The following is a 24,079-nucleotide window of genomic DNA, read 5'->3' on the forward strand; positions in this document are numbered from 1 at the left end:
ATGATGTGTGCAAGTTTAATAGCTCCTGACCCAATTCAAATCTATAAGAAAATCTCCAAAGAAACCATTTAAGTATAAAACATTGTGGTTAATATGTATCTATGGTGTCTGTTGATTATTTACATTTTTAGAAGCGACAGAAAGTATCAGAAGAGCTGCACCAGGAAAATCTCTAGTGTAACTGTTTTCTATTCCTGCTTACAAAAAGAAAATAATGACTAAGGGAACAAGGAAATATGGAAATATACCAATAAACATAGCAGATAGAAATTAGTAATTATTGATTCACTGAACCAAAAATAGTAACATATTTTGCCATCAATCAGCCAAACAAAAGACAATAAATTGACAGTATAATCCCCATAGCAGGTTTCTATTCAGATGAAATCATGAAAAGGGAAACATATATCTTCTATTACAATGATATGATGTTCAGGCCTTCAATATTTGTGATAGTAGATATAGAAACTTGTAAGAAAATATTGAATATTTCAGTCCAAATTGCAGCGTAATATTTTATCTAGAGTTACAAGTAAATGCATTCATCAGCCAAACATAAAACATCCTTTCAACAACTATAAATTAAGAAAAGGAAAAACCACACAGTATCCATGGATGGTAGAATACATAAATTTCTACCAAAAAGATCTATTGATAGTAATTTAATATCTTCCTCTACCCCATCCACAACAGTACCAACTTACAACCCCATCACTTCTGCCCAATACTAAGGCCTGCTCGGCTGTCCTAATATTGAAGTAGAGGAAAGCTAGATCAGAGAGCGAAGGAAAGGAATGTAAAATAAAACTCATTTTTGCAATAATGTTTTGTTGGCAAGGAAAGTAAAAGAAAGAGGGAAAGTTTGAAGGATCTTTCCTATTTTAAGGATGGAATGAATTGGGAAAGCTGTCAAGGCGCAGGAACAACCCAGGAATTAAAAGCTCTCTTTCCAAAAATTCAAGCTTCCCAAATTTGAGAAAACCCTTCCCATATCCCCCTTCACTTTTGGTCCTTTTCTCATTATCCATACAATCAAATGTAGAATTAACATTATTAAGTATCATGAGGACACTATGTCCACAAAAGTTGAATCCACTAAACTTCCACCTGCAAGATATTAAGGGTTGTATAGATAAACTTATCGGGCCATGAAGTTTGAAGCTCAAGTCCTAATAAAAATATTAAATACATCAATTTTCTTACATTTTTAAGCACATAAACTGTATCAAATGTAGATGGGGGGTATGATATAACATTAGAAACCTGGGAGGGTGATGGAGGCCCCACATGCCATGGTCCCCTCTCTGTATATGTATCTGCCCATAGCTTCGTGAAAAAACTAAACCACTCGAGCAAAAGGATTAGATCCACCAACTACCATCTTTGTCTACAAGAAGCCAAATTTCCTGGGCATAAGGCATTTCACCACAAGATTTTACAAAGGATCACCATCAAGTAAAAAAAAAAAAAAAAAAAAGGCCACCTTGATAGGAATTAAAGATCCTCAAACTTAACTCCCCACAAATTTGGAAGGACAAAAGCCCAAAACGAACAAAAGAAAATAATAGGATTGTTGGAAAAAATTCGTTAAACCTAATTTTAATGGTTGCGTACCCCAACCAATATATGAACCTCAATCAATGTCAAGAGAAATTGAATAAGAGAGAAAATTTTCCAATCAATTCTACTTCTCTCTAGTCATGGTAAACACAATCAGGAGCCACCACTATATCCCATAAATCTGGCTGGAATGTCACAGCTACTCAATCAAGAAAAGATAATCTGGTAACCCCACACCACAAAACCTCTCAAAAATACTCCTTGAATCCAAGACAACATCCAAGTCAGTGAGACAAGGAAAGGTGTTAAAAACCTTCATGATATCATTTCCTTGATTAAGAGAGGTGTGAGAAGACTTTATTTCAGTGTGGGGGTAAATTGTGAGTTTTACTTTGGGGGGATGAAGGTGAGTTCCACTTTGGGGGTGTGGTGCTCAGGCTGTGCTTTATGGTGTCTTCCTAAAAGTGGCAGTGCATTGGGCGGCATCTGTGGTTTAGGAGTGTCCGGTCTAAGGAACCTTCGGACGTTCTTGTTCGTTGATGGGTGTGCAGTTCATGGGCCATGATCTAGGGCTTCTTTACTTCTTTGCATCCTCTTTTCTCATTCATATATTCTCTTTCTTGTGGACTATCAAACAACACTTCTTATAACACTAGGTCTGTTACTTAATGGAGACCAAAGCGAAGGTCTCCACTTACTAATGAACAGATCTGATTCCAATCCACCAAATGAAATGTGAAGGCATCCAAATATTTCCAAAGAAAATAAGCATTGCACAAATTGAAGGCCTTTGTAGAAATAGACCACTATTAATAAAGAAATGTGCCTAAATGTAGAAAGAACTACAATATTTATAAGGAAATGTAGGCAATCCATATGAAAACTACCTTGAAGCAAAAGTGTTGAAGTAAAAAAATATAAATACTACTATACCCTTCACGTAATAAGATTATCAACCTGCTACAGTTACAAGTGGTTCATATTAGGCATGTTTTGGAATGAGCAACTTTTGATTTATCATTTGGTGATAGTGCATGTCCAAGAATGTGAATGGAATTAATGATAACAGCTTGTCTCTCAAATTCAGGTTCAATAACAATTGAAATCAACAAACACCGATGGCTTGGTTGATGATTTGGCAAACCAAAGAGTTGTTTGGTCAATTATCTATTCTTATTTCTTTTCATTTCTACGGTTTATTGTTGTTCCTTTCTATTTTACACTTGAATCTCACACCTGAATATCCTTTCTGTTTGATTTCCAGGGCCTGTGATAAGATTTCATATTTACACTATACAGCTAGCCCTAAAAGCCTAAAACCGAAGGCTTCTCAAACTCTAACCCTAGTGTCTTATACCATTCATTAAACACTTACCAAAACTTCCATCTCCAAGTTACAGACAGTAGAAACTGCCAGATTTCTGTAGAAATACCTGAATTTCTCATCCCCATCCAACAGCACATATTATCTCTGAAGAATTTCATCTTTTGATTGCTATTTTCTGTTGCTAAATTTTTCCGGCAGTACCACCAGTAGGAGAAATCATATCGTTTTCATTCAAAAACCCTCACTACCTCTTATAGGCATTAGAAATATCATATGCGGAACAACGTAATCTATATTTTCATGGTCATTTGGAATGCAAAACAACACTGAAATCTGGGAGAAAAGAACCCTTTCCATCTAGGGTTCCCAATTCCCAGACACGACTGGGTGTGAAAAAACCAAGCTGCCCTCATGTGCACTGCGAATTTTCACTCCCACCTATGTCTGGGCATGGGAAAGCAAGACGGAGAGGGTTCCCTTGCCCAATTTCTCATGAAATGAGAAGGCCTTACCAACCACATCAGCTTTACACAGATGAGAAAGGCTTTGAAAACCAAGAGCTAGTATAGTTGGATCTTGGCTCACAATGCATGTCTGTCGACTCAAAACAAATATTAAAATCATGGAGAGAGTGACCTTAGAACATGAATAGGAGAAAAACAAGGGTGGGGGGAGAGGTTTTGGAATAGCATATACCGATACAGACAGGATGAGGTCCACACCCCTATCAGGAATTTTTTTTGCAGATATCATGAACTGAAGCAGCCTGTTGAGAGATTAGCGTCAGCTGCTGGACCCGATAGGGGCAATTCTGTCCTATCGGGTCCCTATACGTGCTTTAGGGTTTGTTCTCTTGTAATGGGGTCATTCTAGTCCTTGTACACTTTATTATTATTCTTTTATAAGCTAAGGATTCCTGCGATCAGCCTCATTCTGGACTGATCGTAGGCTGCTCTCTCATTGAGGCTCTCTGCGGTTTCTCTTGTCTCTCTTCCCTTCCTTTTTCTCTTTTCTTTCTCCCTTTTTCTGGTTTTACTGGTTTGGTTACATGAATCTGGGATTGTAACACAGCCATACTAATATCTCTCTCTCTCTCTCTCTCTCTCTCTCTCTCTCTCTCTCTCTCTCTCTCTCTCTCTCTCTCTCTCTCTCTCCATATATATATATATATATAGATATTTTTCTGTCAGACATAAATTCACTGAACCTTTTAGGATGTACAAGTACCTTCAAAAGGATAAGAACAACAAAAAGTAAGGCAAGAACATATCAATAGGATGGCATAAGAAAAATAAAAATAAAGCAAATGAAATAAAGAAAATGATCAAGGAATTTGATATGAGAGAGAACACCCCCCAAGGTCACCAGGTTTATGGCTCCAATATGAAAACTACACTTAACATCCTTTTAAACGCAACAAATTTCATCATTTAAAGCCACATTAGACATCATGGTAGAATTAGATTCCATTCAGCGAGTCTGAGTACAAGAACTCTCAACAAGTAGTCACTCATTCCACTTCAACGTTATCTTTCACCAAGTTTTCCTATCATTTAAGCTGTACTGGAATATGTTTGGTAAATAGTGATATTCATTTGCCAACGAGTTAAAATGTTGTACGTTTAACTCGTCAACTCACGAAACCTTATACCCAACTACTTGGAATTGATGAATTAGCAGCGCTGCCTTGGGCTATTACAAACCCATTTGGAGGCCCATATTGAGAAGAACCGGGCCCAATTATGGTTGGTTGGTTTAGTAGAATATTTAAGAAGCTTTACTTATATGGGACATTATTATGCAATCTTTTATTTTGGATAGGATACATAGGAAAAGTAGCAAGTTCTGGAATTGTTTTTGGTTAGGATTCTTAGTAAAGTGGTCTCCTTGTTAGTCTTTTTCCTTTCTTATTTATTTGTTTGTAACCCAATCATTGAAATAGATTTGATGGAATAGAAGATTGAGTGGTTACCTCCTAGCAGTGGAGTTGTGAGACCAGGTTGGTCGAATGCAATCCCTTCTTCCCTCTTCTCTTTCCTCTCTTCCCCTCTTCCTTCTTCTTGTTCCTTATCTACTAGAGTTTCTTAAACTAAAAACATATCCTGTTTCAGCAGTTCTGATCAATCTCCCTTCTCTATTCTTCTACTGAGATTTTGCACCAGGGTTCTTTCCTTAGAGACAATTCAATCTGCCAAGCTTGCAATCTTAAGCTTGTGTGTGATGTGAGTCTTACACTCTTACTGTGAATATCAGGTCAGACCTGAAGTTTTCTGCCAGATGCAGTTTCAGGCCTTTAGCGGGATTTCATCTTTTGTTATTTTGGGTGACCATCTGATGTAGACCAAATCCTCAATTGGGGCTTCAAAGGTGATCCACAGACAGCAAGATATGCAAGATCAATTGGGCTTCCATACCTTGGGCAGCAAGCCTTTCTTAAGGCTACCAATTGGGATTTCTTTCCATTAATTCTGCCTTGGCCAGCAAGACAGCAAAAGGAGCTCAATCGAGAAGTTCTAGAAGGCTTTGAGTTATTTACGTTTTAGTTCATTCCTTCTGTAATCAGTTGCTTGTCTTTACAAGCAGACTTGGTTTCCTTTTCTTCATTGTTTTCTATTCCTAGTTTCCTTTTTTTGGCAAGCATTCTTGCCTATAAATTGCATCTCTGATTCCTAGAGAGTCCCACACAATTTGAGTATGAAGGAAAGAGTTTGTTTACCAACAATGCTGTGAGATGCAGTTGAGGACAGAGACCTATGAGAGTCCAACACAATTTGAGTATGAAAGAAAAGTTTGTTTACAAACAATGCTGTAAAATGCAGCTGAGGTGAGAGACCTATGAGAGGATGAGAGGCTCAACCCAGTATCCCCCTTCTCCCCCTTCCATCGATTCTTTTCTTTCCTCTCTTTGTTCTGTATTTTCTGAGTGTTATTACTCTGTCCGAGACATGTTTCAAGGCTGAATACAAGCCCTCATCACCTGTTGCTGCTACTGTAGATATCCGCAGACCCAAGAACAACCTGGCGGCAGGCCAGCATATCTCCCACATCCTGCAGCCACTTGAGTCCATAATTTAAGTAATGGACACCCTAAGTAGGTCGATCAGCATCATAGAGCCCCTTCAGATCTGGTCATCGATTTCTTAAAATATCCTATTTTCTTGATCTAGTTCAAGATTGTTCAGACCTGATCATCTAGCCATCAACTCAGGCTATAACTTTGAGGGTTGTTTGAGGCCTGAATATTATCTGAACCTTAGTGAGTGTTTACTATTTTATTTTCTGGTTTTACAACCGTTTTCTAACCTAGCTAATTGGCTTTTAATTTGGATTTCTGTTACTGGTTTGGGGTTTAGTATTATATTAATATATGTATCATTGTTGGAGTTGTTTGTGGTCCTTACTGGGGTTGGGTATCTGTACTAGCCTTACATTACCATGGTTGGGTTAAATAGGGTAGGAGATCGTGAATCACACCAGTTTCATAGGATATGGACTCGGAGAGAGAATCCGACTGAGTCTTCTATTTCTGCATCTACCATCCCCGTCTTTGGACTCTTGTAACTCTCTAATGAGAAAACGAAGAAGATATAAAGTCCTCTTATTTACAAATAATACCAAAATTGATGTTAATTACACAGAATCCCTTTATCTCTTAATTTGTTCCTGTTTATCCTCTCTTCATAGAAGCTTCAGAATTACCCTTATTTAAAACAATTGTTCCCAAATGAGTCCTGATTTTTGTTCTTCTCCCAAAGAAGTCCCAAACTGTTCACCATATTTTCTATTTTTCCACCCAATTTTGATATGGATTATATAGAATTCTTGTGGGACCACAGAAATCCCCAAAGTAGGGTTTCACAACCCAACGTTGCATTACCCAGTCCGCCTAGAACCAGTATTGCTAAAGTTGCCAACAAATGATTCTTGAAACTCTACCTTCTAGAGAAGTATGTGATAGATAATTAACAGTAGCTCACAACTTATTCAATCTCATACAACAAATAAACCCACCACATTCAATTGTAGAATTTTAGAAATCAAGAAAGTTAGAGGTTGAGCTTACTTAAATTTTAAAGTTGGAGAACCCACTCTTGCAAGCCTATGTGGAGACTATAACGCCATAATCCATACCATGTTTACATTCTTGCTGGGTACTACTATCAGAGGACAAATATAAATAACCAGACATGGTAGGTATAAAAAACTCACTAAGAATTATTCACATTTTTTTTTTTGGGGGGGGTGGTGGGGAGGGGGTGGTTAATTTACGTATAAGTATATAGCCACCATTCAACCAGCATATCTCAGGAGAAAGGTTAATGAACTTCAAAAAGGAACGGCATGACTGCTATAGGAAAAAATCAGAAATAAATACTTTGTTCACACCTCACAGCCATTCATAACACATGGACGACTGCCCATCAGAATAAATCAGGTAATGTAAACCATAAAAACAAAACAGATGGAGCACATACGGTTTTGCTTCTTTATGAAGCATTGGCAAAACAGTCTGGACAATAAGTGGCATTCATAACACATGGACGATTGCCCATCAGAATAAATCAGGTAATGTAAACCATAAAAACAAAACGGATGGAGAACAAACGGTTTTGCTTCTTTATGAAGCATTGGCAAAATAGTCTAAACAATAAGTGGTATCATCACCAAATGTGAAGCAAGCGAGGGAAGAACTTCAAGAAGTTTTATCTGCAAAATAAAGGGTACAATATTAAGATGAAAAATGGAGGAAAACAAGAAAAAGAGGAAAAGAATAGTGATTTGTAAAATATATTCTGCACTAAGTACAGATCAAATGACTGGACAATGACAGCTTACCAAAATTCCAGGGGAGCTACTCTTATTATTGCAGAAAACTTTATTATCAAAAAGAATGACTAGCCCAATCTAGGATCCACAAAGCCAATAGCATCCAAAGAATCTATAACAGAGCTCCCCAACGAATTATGCATGACTAAAACAGCATTTATGGAACTGAGTAAAAATGGAAATTCTAAATGGTCAAAAGAAACATAACTGTCATGAGATGAAAATAAATTTGAGTCATAAAACAAGAGCTTAATTTTGATGATATCATTAGTATTATAAATTAATCGATACTAGTTCAAAATTTACAGGCTTCAGAGGTAATAACCTGATGAGATTTCCTTCCGATTAAGGTAATAGTAGAGACTTTTTTTCTTTCAGAAGTCCATAAAGAATATTCCCTGAGTTGAGACATCCATGGTTTCCAATCACTGTTCATCACTTAATACTGGTCTTACCAATGGATGCCAAACTTAGAAAGTAAGAAGTGGGTAACGATGGGTCCTGAGAATTTCAGCACAGGAAAACAGATGACCAAAATTCAAATCCCTAGTCAATATGGTAAAGCATGTACTGACAGTTACACACAATTGTCATCCAAGCAGATTACGGTTTATCACATTAGGACTGAAACCCAACCTGAAAGTCTCATAATAGTGGCTATCACTAACGTAGTAAACTTTAACCCTCAGTATAACAAATAGAAACAACTTGATCTCACTATTGCAACAGCAATCCCTATATATCTAGGGGCATATCCTCCAGGAAAAAACATGAGTTAGAAAATTAATTAGAAAAGAACCACACATTCCCCATACAGAATGCAAACAACAGCCAGTTCAGAAAACGCAGATAGATATTTCACAAAGCAGCAATAATTATGAGCCCATGGAAGGATCAAGATACAGGAGTTTTTTTCCCACACTGCCATGCCACTTTCAAGAAGAGCAACAATCCTTCTGACACTGAAATCCCACCTTCAATTGAACTCAACTTAGTAATCCTCCTTCTACAAAGTAACAGGGTTGTGTCAGCTAAAATTTTCTCTGCTCCCTTTACCCCAATAAGTACCCATAAATTCAGAACCAATACTATAAAGAAAAGGGAAAGGGGTACAGAATTCTTTTTTTTTTTTTTTTTTTTTTTGGGGCGGGGGCGTGGTGGGGTGGGGAGGAAAATGAGGTTATCTTCCTCAAAAGCATTATTTTAGATGAATCATGAAATAGAAAGTAACCTGCAGCCACAGATCCCACAAAATCCAACAGATAATTGATAATTGACTCAGGTTTGCTGATAAATGGAAATTACCCCGGCAAAATTATGTACTTTCTTAGATGCAATTAAAAAATGCATTAAGAGCTCTTCCAACACAGAGAGAAATCCATTCAGTGCCGCTTTAACAAATTTAGAAGGAGATGATAAAAGACTGATAACAGGAAAAAGGAACAGAAACTCCTCACTGGGACCAGATGCAGCTTTTTCACTGACATATTCTGAAAATGAATATAAAAACATCTTCCAGCAGATTGACAGTGAAGAAAAAATCATCATTACAACATACTTCAGAGAAATAATTGCACTCAGATAGAACAATGGAACGTTTCACTACTATGAGATAAACTTATGATTAACATCTACATCATAGTGGTTTTCTTTTTTCTTTTCTTTTTTTGGGTGAATTACATCATAGTTATTTACTACTTAACAAGAAAATTATCATTGTCCAACACTAATCAGAGTCGAATCTGACTTTCAAGAAACTCAAACCATTACATACATTATAATAAATGCTTTAGATTACAACTACTACATTAACAAGTGTCTGAAAAATAAGAATTTACTTAGGCATTGAGATAAACTGATGCACCTGAAAAATTATACGAATTGTACGTAAATATGTTACGTTTGAAAACAAAGTTACAGGACAAAATTAAGTTTTCTCAACACAAGTGCTCGCATGTCCCTGGCATATCAATGACTCGGTGAAGGCTACATTTCAGAAAATGATATGCCCCGGTAACATTTGTCACCATACATTCCCCAAGAAGCAAGCATAAAATGTTTCCTAAGCCTAGAAAGGGGATTTTTTTTTTAATAAAAAGCATAATAGTATCACAGCATAATTCTTCATATATGATACAGCACCCACTGCCATGGCAGAGGAAGGATCTATTGTTATACTCAGAGTCTCAGACACAATAAAGGAAGGGAATTTTTTAAGCAGACAAACCACGAGACTGGTGAAAGCAAAGTATACAAGCACATGACTGTGGGTTCCGTCCAAAAGAGTAAATCTAAACTTGACAAAAAAAAAAAGGGTTCCCCACAACACCAAGGTACTATTTTCCTTACACATGGGATTTTTTTTTTTTTTTCCCTCTCATGGTCTAACCATATGAACCCCATGTGGATGGATACCGTCCTCCACGCCACCATTGATGTGGCGTGCAGATTCATCGCTAAACTAGCACCATGAGGAATTCTCTCCCTTAAAAATTTTAATAAATGAAATGTAAGCAGTCAACCAGTCTATAGCCAAGCTGGCAAAGTAATGTGGCGTGACTTGAAATTCTCTAAAATAAAACCATGAGCACGCTTTTCAAATAACTTTCCCAGCAATGTGAATCAAGACAGTTTAAACCAGAAAAAGAAATTAATAAAGCTCTGGAATCTACGGTTTCATAAATTCAAATGCCTATTGATAGAAATCAATTGTCTATTTCCAATCACATTGGCATTTCCTTTTTTTCGTTTTAGTTATTGACATGCAAAGGTGGTGAAGAGGATTAGAGATAACATAAAGTATCTTTAACTAATTCTTGTTCCCACTCAGGAAGGGGGAGGGGAATAGAACACTAGAATAGAACAAATTCACAGCTGGTCAGCACAAATAAATGAGCCATACCATTTTCAGTTTTCCACTTAAACAAGAAAACTCTGAATTTTGTTCATGTTCAAATTCTGCTCGAGTAAGTATGAGAAATAAGGACATCTTCACTGATAACAGTTCTGGTATGTACGGCAGCCCAAGCTCTTTCTGAACGAGCAATACACTATTTGACAGTTTGAAAATGGGCTCACTCCCACCAGAAAGCTTGTGAAAATCAGTATAAAATGATAGAAGAGTTTCCATGGTTGAGCCTCTTTGATCAACTGCTAAAAAAGATTTGAGAGATAAATTCACATAGATAAACCTTAAAAATGAAATTCGGATAATTAGCTTATTAAATATACCATAAGGTGACAATTCTAACACATCATCGCTTGCTAAGAGTAACCCAATGAAGCTTCAGAAACATACCGATCCAGTTCCAACCACCTGCCTGAAGATCACCGTAAATGCATCCACCAGATAATTAACAACGTCAATGAGATTTTTCATGTCCTGATAAATCCTTCAAACTTTAAGAATCTGAGTTGAGCGGCAAAATACTCATGGCCAGGACTGAAGGAAATAAAATGAGTAACTGAGATGAGCACACAGAACTGTCAAAAAGTGCCTCAGGAGTAAGGAGGATAACTTGGCCGACAAGTACACTTACTTCTGCAACTTTCCGCTGAAAATATTTGAAGCATTCCATCATCAACTTGACAACGGGCATAGCTTCAAATGGAAACGAGCAAGACAGTGACGCAATAGAGGAACCTAAAAGCCTTGTGAACGAAAACGATGAAGCAGATGAAGATACCCTCAATATCGAGAAATTTAAGAAAGGCCTCAAGAATTTACAAACTTCCACAAGTCCCGTGCGCTTGTTCTGCGCTATTAACAAGAGCACTTGCCTGTACGAGCTCCGCTTGAACCTCAGTTCTACATCAAACGACCTGCAATAAAACTCCACACATTGCGTTAGAATTCAATATATTCGAATAATCATACCCAATTAGACCAAGTCAAAAACCTTTAAAAACCTTGACGAAGGGATGAGTCTCCGGAGAATCCAACCGCCACAACGTATCGTTCTTCTGAAATCCGAAGCGAACAAGAAACCATAACCCTTCGAAGAAAACATTGACGGAAACGCAAGTCACAGCCGTCGAGAGCCGATTGATGTTCAAGTAAACCATGGGGAACCTCAAGGTAACCCTCTTTGACGAAGCAGCTAAGTTCCCGAACCGATTGATCGACGACGGCAGCAGAAGTGGATTGAAGACACTGAGAAATAGCATCTCTTCCGGAATCGGAGTTCGCGCCTAGGTTTGAACCATGGCTATACTTAGGCTCCAAGAGAGTAAGAACGCTTTTCACAGCACCGACAGGGAAAAATGGAACTCTCCGTTTCTTGATATACTAAAAAACGAAGGGACTCTCTCTCCTCTCGGATTTAGTAACCAGAAAAAATATAGGACCAAATGGGGAGAAAAGGAAATAGCAACTTCTGGAAAGTTAATCCCTTGTTTGTCTCTTCTAACGTTCAAAAATTGGTCAGCACGTTCGGTCAGATCGATTCAAATTTAAAAAATTGGTCTTCCCCGCGTGGAAGATAAAATTAAAAGGTGTTTCTAATATACCAATGAGGGTTTCCAAGAGGGCAGTGTGAGAAGGAATCTATGTGGTGGTAAGCCAATGAAAGGCTTGAAGACCATGCCAAGACACAATCAACATTGTAGGGTTCTTCCACCACTTATTAACTTCAAAAGTTTTAACATTACATCCCTCGCCCTTCAAAATGATGTGAACTTTATAGTTTTTAGTTACCAAAAAAAAAACTTTATAATTTGAGAGACATAATTACAATGCAATTTTGTCCATTTGCAATTGACGTCATTAATGTTTTAATTTTGATTTTTAAATAATAATTCTGACCTTTTTTTATAAAATAATAATTATGGCGAACATAAAATTTTTCATTTAGGAGGGACACAACCACTGGGGATTGGACTGATGATTGTTTGATTTGGATTGAATTTGAAGGGGGTGAGCATGGTTTCTAAAAATGTGGCCCAATCCCTAACATGCGCACCCACTGTTATTGGATGGGCTCCTTCTGGTATGAACAACTTCACATAATTATGATCTTAGATTTCCTTTGCAATTGATGAAGGAAAACTTTCTTAGATTTCCTTTGCAATTGATGAAGGAAAATTCTTTTTTGACTTTTAACCAAACACCTTCATAGAAAAAAATTATTCATTGCAATTTGCTTTGCTATTGACAAAAAATGATTTTGTGACAACGTGATGAATTCTCGGTGACAAGGATTAGGGTTTTTAGGCAAGGAAGCTCAACCATGCCCTGCTCGTAAACTTCTAATTAGAGACAGAATGCGAGGGTTTTGTATGTTATAAAAATTGAAATTCCAAAATAAATGAGGAGCTATTTTGGGTTTTTAACTTCTATTGATACAAAAATCATATCAAAAACGCTAATTTATTGCGAAATTGAAATCAAACAAAAGAGAGCCTTAAGGTCAAGGGTCCTGCCATTCCTGATAAATGCCCAAAACTCATTCATGAAAGAGTCTTTTTAAGTCTTTCAGCCATAGAAAGTGGAATTGGTCATAAATGGAAGAAGTTAGGTTTTCTGTTATAGTTCTATTCTTCCCATCCTTCTCATGTTCGTGAAGCAATGTTCTTAAATGCTTAAGCATGAGGCCGGGCGAGGCAGTCCATTCATAGAAAATGTTAACGAGAATATGTACCACTGGCCGAGGGTCGACATCAATCCGGCCCAGCCGTTGCAAGTTGGTTGCATCCTATATTATAGATATTTTCTTCTACTCCCCTTTATCTGAACCAAATTCAGAACGCCCCAAACTTGGACTCAAAAAGTTCTGCCCTAGGCCCACTCGAACTCAACTGTTTAGACAGGAAATGGAGCACTAAACCCAATAAACTGGATTAAGTCATTTGAGTTACAATCCGCATTATTAGTTAAACCCAAGTCCCCATCCCTCAGCAAGCCCATTTAGAAGTGTAGTATTATCACTTCGATGTAAGTTAACCCTGTGAGTCCGAACCTTCCCAGAGCCCGCCTTGAACCTGGATTGGGCTTTCCAAGCCCCGGAAGGGCTGGTACGGTTGAGATTTCTAGGCATAATTTATGGTCAGGCCAGCCCTGGGCTAAGGACTTGGAATGAGCCCGGTCCTGTATACATAATCTGATTGGAATTTAGGTTGTTGCTATTTCAATCCATCAAATTAGAGTGAATGAGAGTCTATAAATAAGAGGGAGAGATCCAAGGGGATAGCTGAGTTGGCAAATACCAACATTTTTTAATTAGTAATTTTTTTTTTCTTACACTTCCTAACAAAGGCCCATAGAGCACCTAGGACGGTAGCCCAAAGGCATCCTCGTGGCATCCCAACTCAAGGAGGGGGGCGCTGAGGGGGGGTTTTTGAACTCGAGACATGCCATGGTGGAAGCTGCTTCAACGAGCAACCCAAAAGGATTGGGTCCGAGCTAAAATATTTCAACTCAACTCGACCCTGTTGCACCCTAGATTCACCTCCTTCAATGGACTCTAGTTGTCAAACTCTGGAGTTTAACCCTTAGATCTCCATCACTATCCCATGCTGATTCCAACAAAAGCAAAAAAAGAAAGCAAAGCATATTGCCTTTACTTTTGTATTTCCGTCACGCAACAACAACAGCAAAGCCCCCATTCCTTCCTCTTGCTTCTAGTTTTTTAAGTATCCTAAAAATCAAACAACCATAGGCAGCTGCAGAAGAAGATCAGATAATGGCACAGTAAGTTTCTCTCTCTCTCTCTCTCTCTAATTGTTTTCCTTCGTAATAATTTCAGATCAGACATGAGCACAAAACCATGCAGAACCACAACTTCCGACTCCTCTTCATCCTCAACAAGCGTTCATGTCACAGCACTAGATGGCCTTGTTAACGTGAACTCACTCTTCACCATAGCAGTCTTCGTGGGCATATCTCTAACCACACCAGGCCAACACAGCCTGGAGAATAAAGGAGTCTGTGATGCAGGTCCTGATGTGGCCAAACGCTTATTTTCCTTTGAAGTTGTCTCCTTCAGTTTCTTCCTTTTCTCAAGCTTGGTGGCTCAAGGGTTAAAGCTAACCATCATTCTACTAAACAGTAAAGATGTGGATGAGGCCTTTAGGGTTCATATCAATCTGAAGGTGTTGAGACTTGGGATGATGGCTTCTGCTGCTGGGTCTGTGATGGGTTGTGTGTTCTTGGTGTTGTCTATGGTGAATGCAATAGAGATCAGGTTGGGATTGTTGTCTTGTGGTAGTGAATATGCTGTTGGTGCAGTAGCTGCTTTGGTTACGCTGGTATTTTCTGGTATTTTGGTGTATGTTTCTACCGCTATCTACTCTTTCAAATACTAAAGCTGTGTTTGCTATACATTCTTCGAATGTGTTCTAAGTCGATAATACATTCCAAAAAAAATCATACTGAAGGTAGCCTTAATTTCAAAAGTTAACTATATGATCCTTAATGTTGTCAAAGTATAGCTGTATAGTTTGTTTTCTTTAAGATGACAAATATATATACATACATTAATACTGGATCCAAATGTTTAAGACCATGGTTGAGAGACTAAGGCTATATTTGGTATGACATTTTAAATGCATTATTGACTTCGAATGCAAACCAAGTGCAGCCTAAGAAAATATGAGCTTATAGGAAGCACCATCATCATATTCTAGAGTAATCGATCTTTGTGCCATGTAACCCGTATGTTAACTAATGAATTTGTGTTAAGAAGATCAATGCAATCATAGGATGTTAGGTAGTAGAGGTTCCTACAGAGGGCGTCATAGACCGATTTTCTATTCAGACATTCATGGTGCTTGTTTATAGTCTGTTCAAGATTGACCAATACCGGTAATCAATCAAGGAAGATCGTTTAGAGCCTGTTTGTAGCTTGATCAACTTGTTTATAGTCTATTTACAACATGGACATAGCCCAATTAGCCTACTTAAAGATTGACTGTAGCCCAATTAACATGAAATTAATTACAAACCGACAACAGACCATTCGAATATAAACTTGTCCATGCCTAGTCTATGAGGCATTGATGCCCGATTAAATAAACGATGCGAGAATTATAGTATCTGAGAGATTGTGGCTTGGTCCAGTGAATGTAACGGAGACTGAAAGAGTAAATATTCACCCGCAATTGCCTTCTTAGTATTATTGGAATGAAAAAATTTCGCTTATTAATAAAAGAAAATAAATTATCTATTTGTATATACAAACAAGATACACGATTTCCTACATGACAGATCAAATCTCAGAAACCCTACAATTGAATTTATTATTCATTAAATTATTAAATAGATGTATATCTGTAATATTATTGAATCATTTTTAGTCCAATATTTGTGTAATTTTAGGCCCATTTTACGTTAAAATAACTTGTAAGGTAAAAACTTATGAAACAAAAAACTATAATTCATATATTCAAATTTCTCTCTCTCTCTCTCTCTCTCTCTCCCTCTCTCTTCATAGCCCACTGTTCTAAGGAGAAGGGGAAGGTGACACATTCTTAACGACTAATGAATCACATTGGTTCCAGACCTGTAATCCCCTTTGAGAAATTACCTTTTCATGGCTCTTATCGACCAACTCGACCACCTTCACTAATGCCAGATGGCAGTCTTTCCCCATTTCTACAAGCTTTTGGCAGCAATATCCATCAAGTCTGGTATCCTTATAAATGGAATCAACGATCGGTTGCCCACATTCCACAGGTATGACTTCCACACAAGACTTCAGATGACTATAAAAACCTGGTTGAGGTTCCGGTGGCAACTGAACTGCCTCCGGCTGCGGTGCCCATGCCGGTGCCGGTGAAGGTGAAAAATCGGCATTTTCCTCCGGTTCTTTGGAATCATCTTCCAGTAATTTTGTAGAGTTATCAAATCCTGCAATTGGGCGGTCAATATCATCATCGGATTCGGAAGGCGCCGGTGCTATGCCCCGGGATGCGAGCATTGCCGGAATAATAGTTGCAGAGGCAAAGAAGAACATCATTGCCATCACCATGAAACCATTGGAGTGCCAGGCCATGTTTCTTGAACCTTACAGCCTTTCTTTTCCCTATGTTGAGAGAGTGGTGGTCTTATAAGGTAGGAGATAGGGGAAGACCGGTTTTTTAATCTATGTAACGTTTTTCATGGGCTTCCCTCGGTTGGATTCTTCATGTATTGAAGTTTAATTAACAATAATAAATGGTTAATTACTTTATTAATTACTAACAACTTAACAAGTTAAAGTCTGTTAGGGCTCCATTAAATTTGAGGTATCACATGGGTCAGGCTAGACACGGCCTAATTGGCCCAAGATTCAGTTTGGACTTGGAGGTTTGACAACCTTAGCCCAGCCCAAATTCCAACGTCCTAAGAAGGGGTGTCAATCCCAAGCCCGTATCAATCCTACTGACTGGCCCAACAAGCATCGATCATTAAATGTTGGGCCTAATCCGGCCCGTTGATAAATAGGTAGTACATGTGCAAGGGTAAGCCCAATGGGTTCCCGACCAGCCCGGCCCATTTACAAACCTAACTCGGCCAGATACGTTTAGCCCGGCCATTTATATGTATATTTTGATTTTTTTTTTTATAAAATAGGGCATAAATTGATTTTTTTTTTATCAATTATTAAAGGTAATTAAGTGCAATATATCTTTTAGATTGTTGATGATTTGATAAAATATAATAAAGTATCTTAAATCTAAGACAATTAAAGACCGTGTAAGGCCAGTTTATAGTCCGATTAGGAGAAATCCGATTAAAAGCTCGAAACTCGAACGAGACCAACTAACTCTTTCCTTAAATAGATAGGTCACGGTCCAAGGGGATAGGCCTGCCAGGCCCGACCAAGATCGGCCTGACCTGACCAATGAAAGATAAACCTAGGACTGGCCCAATGTACTACCCGGTCATATCTGGGCTAGGTTAACCTTAGGCTAGAGACTTAGGGCCCACGCAAAAACCACATCACGACTTGGCCAAAAACCTAAGGTCCGAAACCCTACAGGCCTACACGTATGACCGTTGGGACTTCTATTTTGAATTCACGATAGAGCAAGAGTTAGCGAAAGAAAAAACGAGAGCAAGAAACAGTAAAGAACCAAATCAAGAACAGAATCTCTCAGTTGCAACTCGCAACCTCTTTTAATTCTCTCACAACGATCTCTCCAAAGCTCTCTCATTTCTCGAATCCCTTCGTCTCCCAGCTCTGTTCTCTAGATTTCTTTCTTTTAAATTTATATTCTTCCAAATTAAGCTAAAACCCAGCAAAAATGAAGAAACGAAGAGAAACTACGAATCAAAGTGTCAAATTCGAGAGCTCCTGGAAGAAATTCAATGCATTACTTGATGTTGCAGAGCTCCGCCACCATGAATTATTGTCTGAGAAAAACCCATCTGGGCTCGAAGCTAAGAAGCTGCCCAGGTTAACAATTGGCGATGATCAAACGCCAAGAAAGAAAAGCTCCTTCTTGCGGGCAAAACCCAAGAAGAAGATCATCGATGTAGAGGTTTCGCAGAAGACCCAGTTAGACTTACCAGGATCCAATGTTGATTGGGTTGTTGCGGTGGAGGTGGAGATCAAGGAGAAGGAGAAGCTACATAAACAACAAACACAAGAGAATTCATCATCATCACGGGTGAGGCTGTGAGATTTAGACATGCAGTTCCTGATTTGAATTTGCCTCCACCATCATCTTGTGGTGATGAAATGATGATTGATAAATGTGATTAAATGTTCATAGAGTTTCGATCCGAAGTTATGCCCTGGAAGTTGCAAGAACTGTAATTTTGCTCTGTTTATATGTATACATTCTTTGCTTTCTCGAAGGATTATAGGTTTATAGACATTATAGAAATTCATTTTCTCCGGACATTTATTATGATTATGTTGGCAGATTTTTGTTGCTGTGAGATTGAGACCCAAAATTCCGGATTTATATTCCATGATTGATAAATGTAATTAAACTGTCCCTCTGAGCTTCAATCTGAGATTATCCATGGAAGTTCAGTAATTTTGCTCCGTTTTTGGCTCTACACTCTTGGGTCTTGCTTTTCTTGGAGGATTTTAGGGTTTTGGACATTACATCATTAGAAAATTTCAATTGTTTTCACTTTTCACATTTAAAAGTTTAGTAGTTTCCTATTCGGTTTATTTGATCCTTCTATAGATTCTATTGAGAAGCATAGTGAGTTAGTGACATGGTTTATCTTGACTATGTTATGGAAGTACCTAAATGATATGTGAGGACCCAATATGTACTCAAAGAAGGATCTTGATTAAATAATCCCTTCAAACCCTTGCCCTCAAACTTGGAACTAACATAAAAGTAGATGGCATTCCAAATCTTATCAAAAGATCTAGAATTGAAAATCCATCTATGGAAATTGCGCTCCATCCATCTTTTTATGTGTAATCTTGTGCTGAGACTGAAGTCTCTTCTTCTTGCTGTTCTTTTGTTTGCTACATATTTGGGTGTGGTTGCTAGCTATTGGCCTCTACTTCTGATATATCTGTTCAGTCTGGTCCTGCTGGTCATTTATGTTATAGGTTATTTCAAGCCAGGGGAATAGGGGATTGATATGCTTTAGGTTGAGGGGAGTGTTAAGAAATAAAGTTTTATGTTATACCATGGGGGTATTTTGTAATGGTTTCTTATTATTTTGGTCTTGTGTCTGTGTACACATAACCAGGGACTTTATTGTAATTTCTTTATTTCTGTGTTTATATATGCAAGACATAGCTTCCGATTGGACCACTCTCTTCTTCACCCCCTATTCTCTTCTCTTTTCTTCTTTTCCTCCCCTGGTTTTCTTTATTTTGCTTTGTCACAATGACTACCAAAATCTGATGTCTTCTTAGTTATCTGGCTTAAGATATTGAAGAACAATGATTAAATAAATGATTAAGATGATCTTTGGAAAATATATACAGTATAGTTACTTTTATATGGAATAAACACCACATTAAAGGATGATCAATTATAGCTAGCAATAAGTCATGTGAACAATTTGAAGAACTTAAGTTTTACCATGAGAATCATGTTATGTACAATGTAAAGACTGGAAAAAGAACACAAACAAAGGAATTTTGGGTCTTATTGCTTGGAAGAAGTCCCTTTTCCTTATTCTAGTGGGTCTGGCATTCCTAGAATAGGCTCAGGTTATTAAATACTTCAGATAATTAGAAATTTCTCAATCTGCCCTCAACTAAAGCTTAAAATTGAAATAAAGAGTCTTACCTCTGATTTTGGGTTCTAATTATTTGTTAATATAGTTTGACAATAACATTTCTGAATATGATTTGTTTCTTGTTTCAATAATTGCATTGCTGACTATGGCTTCTTATTCAGTATCAGACTCTATTGCAACTTATTAACTGTACATGATCTATGTTCATCCTTTCATTCACTCTCTTGCGACTATAATACCTATGCTGCCTAACGAGGGTTACATAAAGGAATTGTAACCCTTCGTGAAATGCTCCTCATGGTCTAGGTGGTTTCTAGGAATTCACCATTGATAGTCATTTGAATTTTTCTTTCTTGAGCTGGTCTTGCAAAATTTTTTGCTTCCCCAGTGATCCAGGGGTAATTCTGGTGCTTCTTCATAAACCATTATGAGATCACCTCAAACATTATTGTTGAGTGTGACACATAGTTGTCACGGCGTCATAGCATCGATTTGGCGATGAATCGCATGCTATGGCGTTGCTATAGCGATCAAATCGCCCATGTGTTATTTTTTTTGTTTCTCTTATTTTCTAAAGTTATTTAGTATGTTACAATATATACCCTATGACGTAAAAAATCAACACTAAGCAATATCAAGTCATAAAAAATCAACATGACTTATTGACTTATACATCAAGTCATAAAAAACCAAGATGTACATCAAGTCATCAAAAATAAACGTGACCTAAGATATGTATTCAAAAACAGATATGATCAGAAAACATATAAAGTTATGGGCTTCACACAAAACCCAATCCTAATTGTTGAGGTTATAAAGCACCTTGCAGAGTAAATAAATTAAACATTAAAGACCATTTGGCTGTAGGGCATCAGAATTTATAGTACTACATTATTGCAGCCAAATGCTCCTTAACATCAAAGGGCCTCAAGCTCAACATTAAGGACCACTTGGCATATAAATTAAAAACAGAGATGTAGTATTGCAGACTTGCAGAGTTGCAATGTGCAATACTGTCAGAAATTAACTATTAATTCCAGAAAAAAAAAAAAGAAAGAAGGAGAAGCAGAGGAGCCATAACCTAAGAAGAAGAAGGAGAAGGAGAAGGAGGAGGAGGAGAAGCAGAAGGAAAAGGAGAAGCTCAGGAGAAGCAGAAGCAGAAGCAGAGACAGAGAAGAAGAAGAAGAAGGAGAAGGAGAAGGAGAAGGAGAAGTAGAAACAAAAGTGCAGCAGAAGTAGAAGCAGTCTTAGAGAAGGGGAACTGGAGAACTGGAGAAGGAAAAGAACTTACCTTGCTTCTGGAGCCGTAACTGATGTCTGATGCAACCTGTAGGAGCCAGTAGCAAAGAAGGATCATCCCGTATTACAATCGAGAGATCGAGGCTTTTCCAATTTCCAGTCGAGGGTTTCATTTTTAATAAGTACAAAAATAAAAAACAAAAATCGATCGACTTGTGTATTAGGCGTGATAAGGCGTCTAAGGCACCGCCATGGCGTTGCCTATACTATTATGGCGGCTGCCATTTGTGACTCACACTAATCGTAGCACCTATTTACCTTTAATTTACCACCGGGACGGCAAATCACCGTCGTGGCGATGCCATGACAACAAGGCGTAAGGCGACCCAAGGAAATGGAGAATGGTAAAAAATCAAGGCAACCGGCAACACCAACAAGGCGACACCTCCATGAATTCAATGCATTACTTGATGTTGCAGAGCTCCGCCTCCATGAATTCTTGTATGAGAAAAACCCATTTGGGCTCGAAGCTAAGAAGCTGCCCAGGTTAACAATTGGCGATGATCAAAAGCCAAAAAAGAAACGCTCCTCCTTGTTAAAGCTCTTCTTTATATATTAGATGAACTGTGTTTTAGGGTTTATCCTATTTGATTTAGGGACTTCTCAACCTTTCTTTTGATCTGCCCAAAGAAGGTTGTAGGGGTTGCCTTAATTTGTATTTTTATATTTTTTTTTTCCTTAATACATACAAATTACCTATAAAAAAAAAGCTCCTCCTTGCGCACAGAACCCAAGAAGAAAATCATCGATGCAGAGGTTTTGCAAAAGACCCAATTGGTCTTGCCGGGATCCAATGTTGATTGGATTGCTGTGGTGGAGGTGGAGATCAAGGAGAAGGAGAAGCAACAGAAACAGCAAACACAAGAGAGTTCATCATCATCGGGTGAGGCTGTGAGATCGATACCTGAAATTCCTGATTTGAATTTGCCTCCACCAGATGATGAACTTATGATTGATAATTGTGATTAAATATTCATCGAGTTTCGATATGAGATTATGCCGTGGAAGTTGCAAGAACTGTAATTTTGCTGTGTTTATATCTGAACATTCTTTGCCTTCTCGGAGGATTATAGGTTTATAGACATTACAAAAATTCATTTTCTCCAGACATTTATTATGATTATGTTGGGATATTTTTGTTGCTGTGAGATTGAGACTCAAAATTCTGAATTGTATTCCATGATTGATAAATGTAATTAAACTGTTCATCTGAGTTTCAATATGAGATAATGCTATGGAAGTTGCAAGAAACATTAATTTTGCTTTGTTTTTGGCTCTACACTCTTGCCGTCTTGCCTTTCATGGAGGACTTTAGGGTTTTGGAAGTTATGTCTTTACAGAAATTCAAAATTTTGAGATCTTTTTATGAATTGTGTTGGGATATTTTGTTTCTCAGACACCTGATCTTGATTTTTGGATTTTTTCTTTTTTGTTGAGTAAAAAACTTGATTTTTGGGTCTCGTGATATTAGTATTTTAGTGGGAATTTTTTTCTAAAAAGGAGTCCATTAAATATGTAATAAGTGAAAAAGGAGAGGTATCCATAGGCCCCTCAAATGTAGGAGAAGAACGAATGTACATTGTTTTCTCATAGTTATATAATTAAATTCAATTGTTTTAATTTCTAGTTCTAGTGTCTCCTTTTTTTTTTTTTTGGGTAAAGATTTCTAGTTCTAATGTCAATGACATAACAGATGTTGTGTTTTGTATCCGGATGCCTTCTAACGACTCTCCCTCTAACCTTCCTCCAATCAGACACAATCATGTCTAGGTTGTGTACCAAACTCCGGGGGCTATATGCCTCCAAGTGTTAGATTGCATGTCTATGTCTGATTGGAGGGAGATTGGAAGGAGAGTTGTTGAAGAGAATCTCAATCTGTTGTTTTTAATCTATAAATATGAAAAGTGAATAAATTATCATATAATCATCAAAAAATTGCAATAGAGAAGAAAAAGGGCAGGTTTGTAATTTTTCAAAAGGGTAAATCTTGTAATGAATTGTGGCCTGCTCCCTTGGCCCCTTCTTCTATGAGTTGGCAGCTCACATGGAGTTTAACTTTTGTATATGAGTGGACCTGAAAGTCCTTTACTTACATATCAAGTATTATCCCAATTGAAATTAACCACTTGATAAAAATTTAGGAATATGAGGGTGCACAAATCTATGAGGGAGTATAGAGACATAAATGATAGGGTATGGCATCACAAGCAAAGATAATTCATTGATTTCAGACAAAAATTTGGCATATAGTCAGTTCAAACCATTCTCTGCATATTCAATAGTTGCATTCCTCACAATGTTCTTCCTTGTGGAAAGACAAGTGATCGTGATTGTAATTCATTTGTCATCATGTGTGGTGACAAATAATTTTCTCTTTTCTAATTTGCATGTCTTCCATTCTCCATATGTGCATGTTGGGGGAGTTTGCTAGGTCATGAGAAATTTCAGGGAAGAGTATTATGACTCCAATATCAATAGGTGTTTCTAGGACTTCTCAATTGTGATTAAATAGAGGGAGGATGACAAGGAAATGAATGTTCTAGGTTGTGCAGTCCCTGTGCCTGACACAGAGGGCGAAATGACACCCCCACCTCTATGAAACTCAAAAAACTCATCCCTGTTAATGTCATGTGCACTCTCTCATTGGCCTCCCGCACTAGAATTGGAGCAATTGATCAAGAAGCATTCTTTTCCCCTAAATATATTCTAGAGAGCTGACTGGAAGTCATATTTCTCTATATCATTCCTAGTTGTATCTTTGCTCTGTCTTTCTCTTCTTTCTGGTAAGTGTGGCTTGTGGGTGCTGATTTTAAAATATTGTTCATGTTGATAGAGTGGAAGCGTTTATAGATTTTAGTTCTCCACTGATGACGTTAAATAGAATCAATACAGGTTTTTGTTACTTTTTACTTTTTAGTTCTCAA

At 37.7% G+C, this 24,079-nt stretch overlaps 3 protein-coding genes and 1 long non-coding RNA gene across 6 annotated transcripts; 1 reads left to right on the forward strand and 3 right to left on the reverse strand.

Annotated features, from left to right (window-relative positions):
* Positions 1–7,233: 7,233 nt before the first annotated feature.
* LOC122075265 lies at positions 7,234–8,827 on the reverse strand. Its single transcript, XR_006139210.1, has 3 exons — positions 8,040–8,827; positions 7,724–7,859; positions 7,234–7,594 (listed from the first exon to the last, which is right to left on the reverse strand). It is a non-coding gene; the product is annotated as an uncharacterized LOC122075265 (long non-coding RNA).
* A 77-nt stretch (positions 8,828–8,904) lies between these two features.
* Positions 8,905–12,068, reverse strand: LOC122077368 (protein RST1-like). Of its 3 annotated transcripts, none has more exons than XR_006139779.1 (4): positions 11,614–12,067; positions 11,254–11,536; positions 11,013–11,156; positions 8,905–10,864 (listed from the first exon to the last, which is right to left on the reverse strand). XR_006139779.1 is itself a non-coding variant. In XM_042643299.1 (4 exons), exons 1-4 carry the CDS (start codon positions 11,722–11,724, stop codon positions 10,706–10,708), a joined length of 627 nt encoding a protein of 208 aa, XP_042499233.1. In that variant the 5' UTR covers positions 11,725–12,068; the 3' UTR covers positions 8,905–10,705. The 3 variants fall into 3 exon arrangements, 1 of the variants encoding a protein (XP_042499233.1); XR_006139778.1 differs by having other exon boundaries at positions 11,624–12,064; XM_042643299.1 differs by having other exon boundaries at positions 11,013–11,096; positions 11,624–12,068.
* A 2,306-nt stretch (positions 12,069–14,374) lies between these two features.
* Positions 14,375–15,034, forward strand: LOC122075303. Its single transcript, XM_042640277.1, has one exon. It carries the CDS (start codon positions 14,465–14,467, stop codon positions 15,014–15,016), a length of 552 nt encoding a protein of 183 aa, XP_042496211.1. The 5' UTR covers positions 14,375–14,464; the 3' UTR covers positions 15,017–15,034.
* A 1,086-nt stretch (positions 15,035–16,120) lies between these two features.
* Positions 16,121–17,177, reverse strand: LOC122075649. Its single transcript, XM_042640754.1, has one exon. It carries the CDS (start codon positions 16,702–16,704, stop codon positions 16,153–16,155), a length of 552 nt encoding a protein of 183 aa, XP_042496688.1. The 5' UTR covers positions 16,705–17,177; the 3' UTR covers positions 16,121–16,152.
* Positions 17,178–24,079: the final 6,902 nt, after the last annotated feature.

The sequence above is a fragment of the Macadamia integrifolia genome, chromosome 4 (genome assembly GCF_013358625.1).
Source record: "Macadamia integrifolia cultivar HAES 741 chromosome 4, SCU_Mint_v3, whole genome shotgun sequence".
Classification (NCBI taxonomy): Eukaryota; Viridiplantae; Streptophyta; class Magnoliopsida; order Proteales; family Proteaceae; genus Macadamia; species Macadamia integrifolia.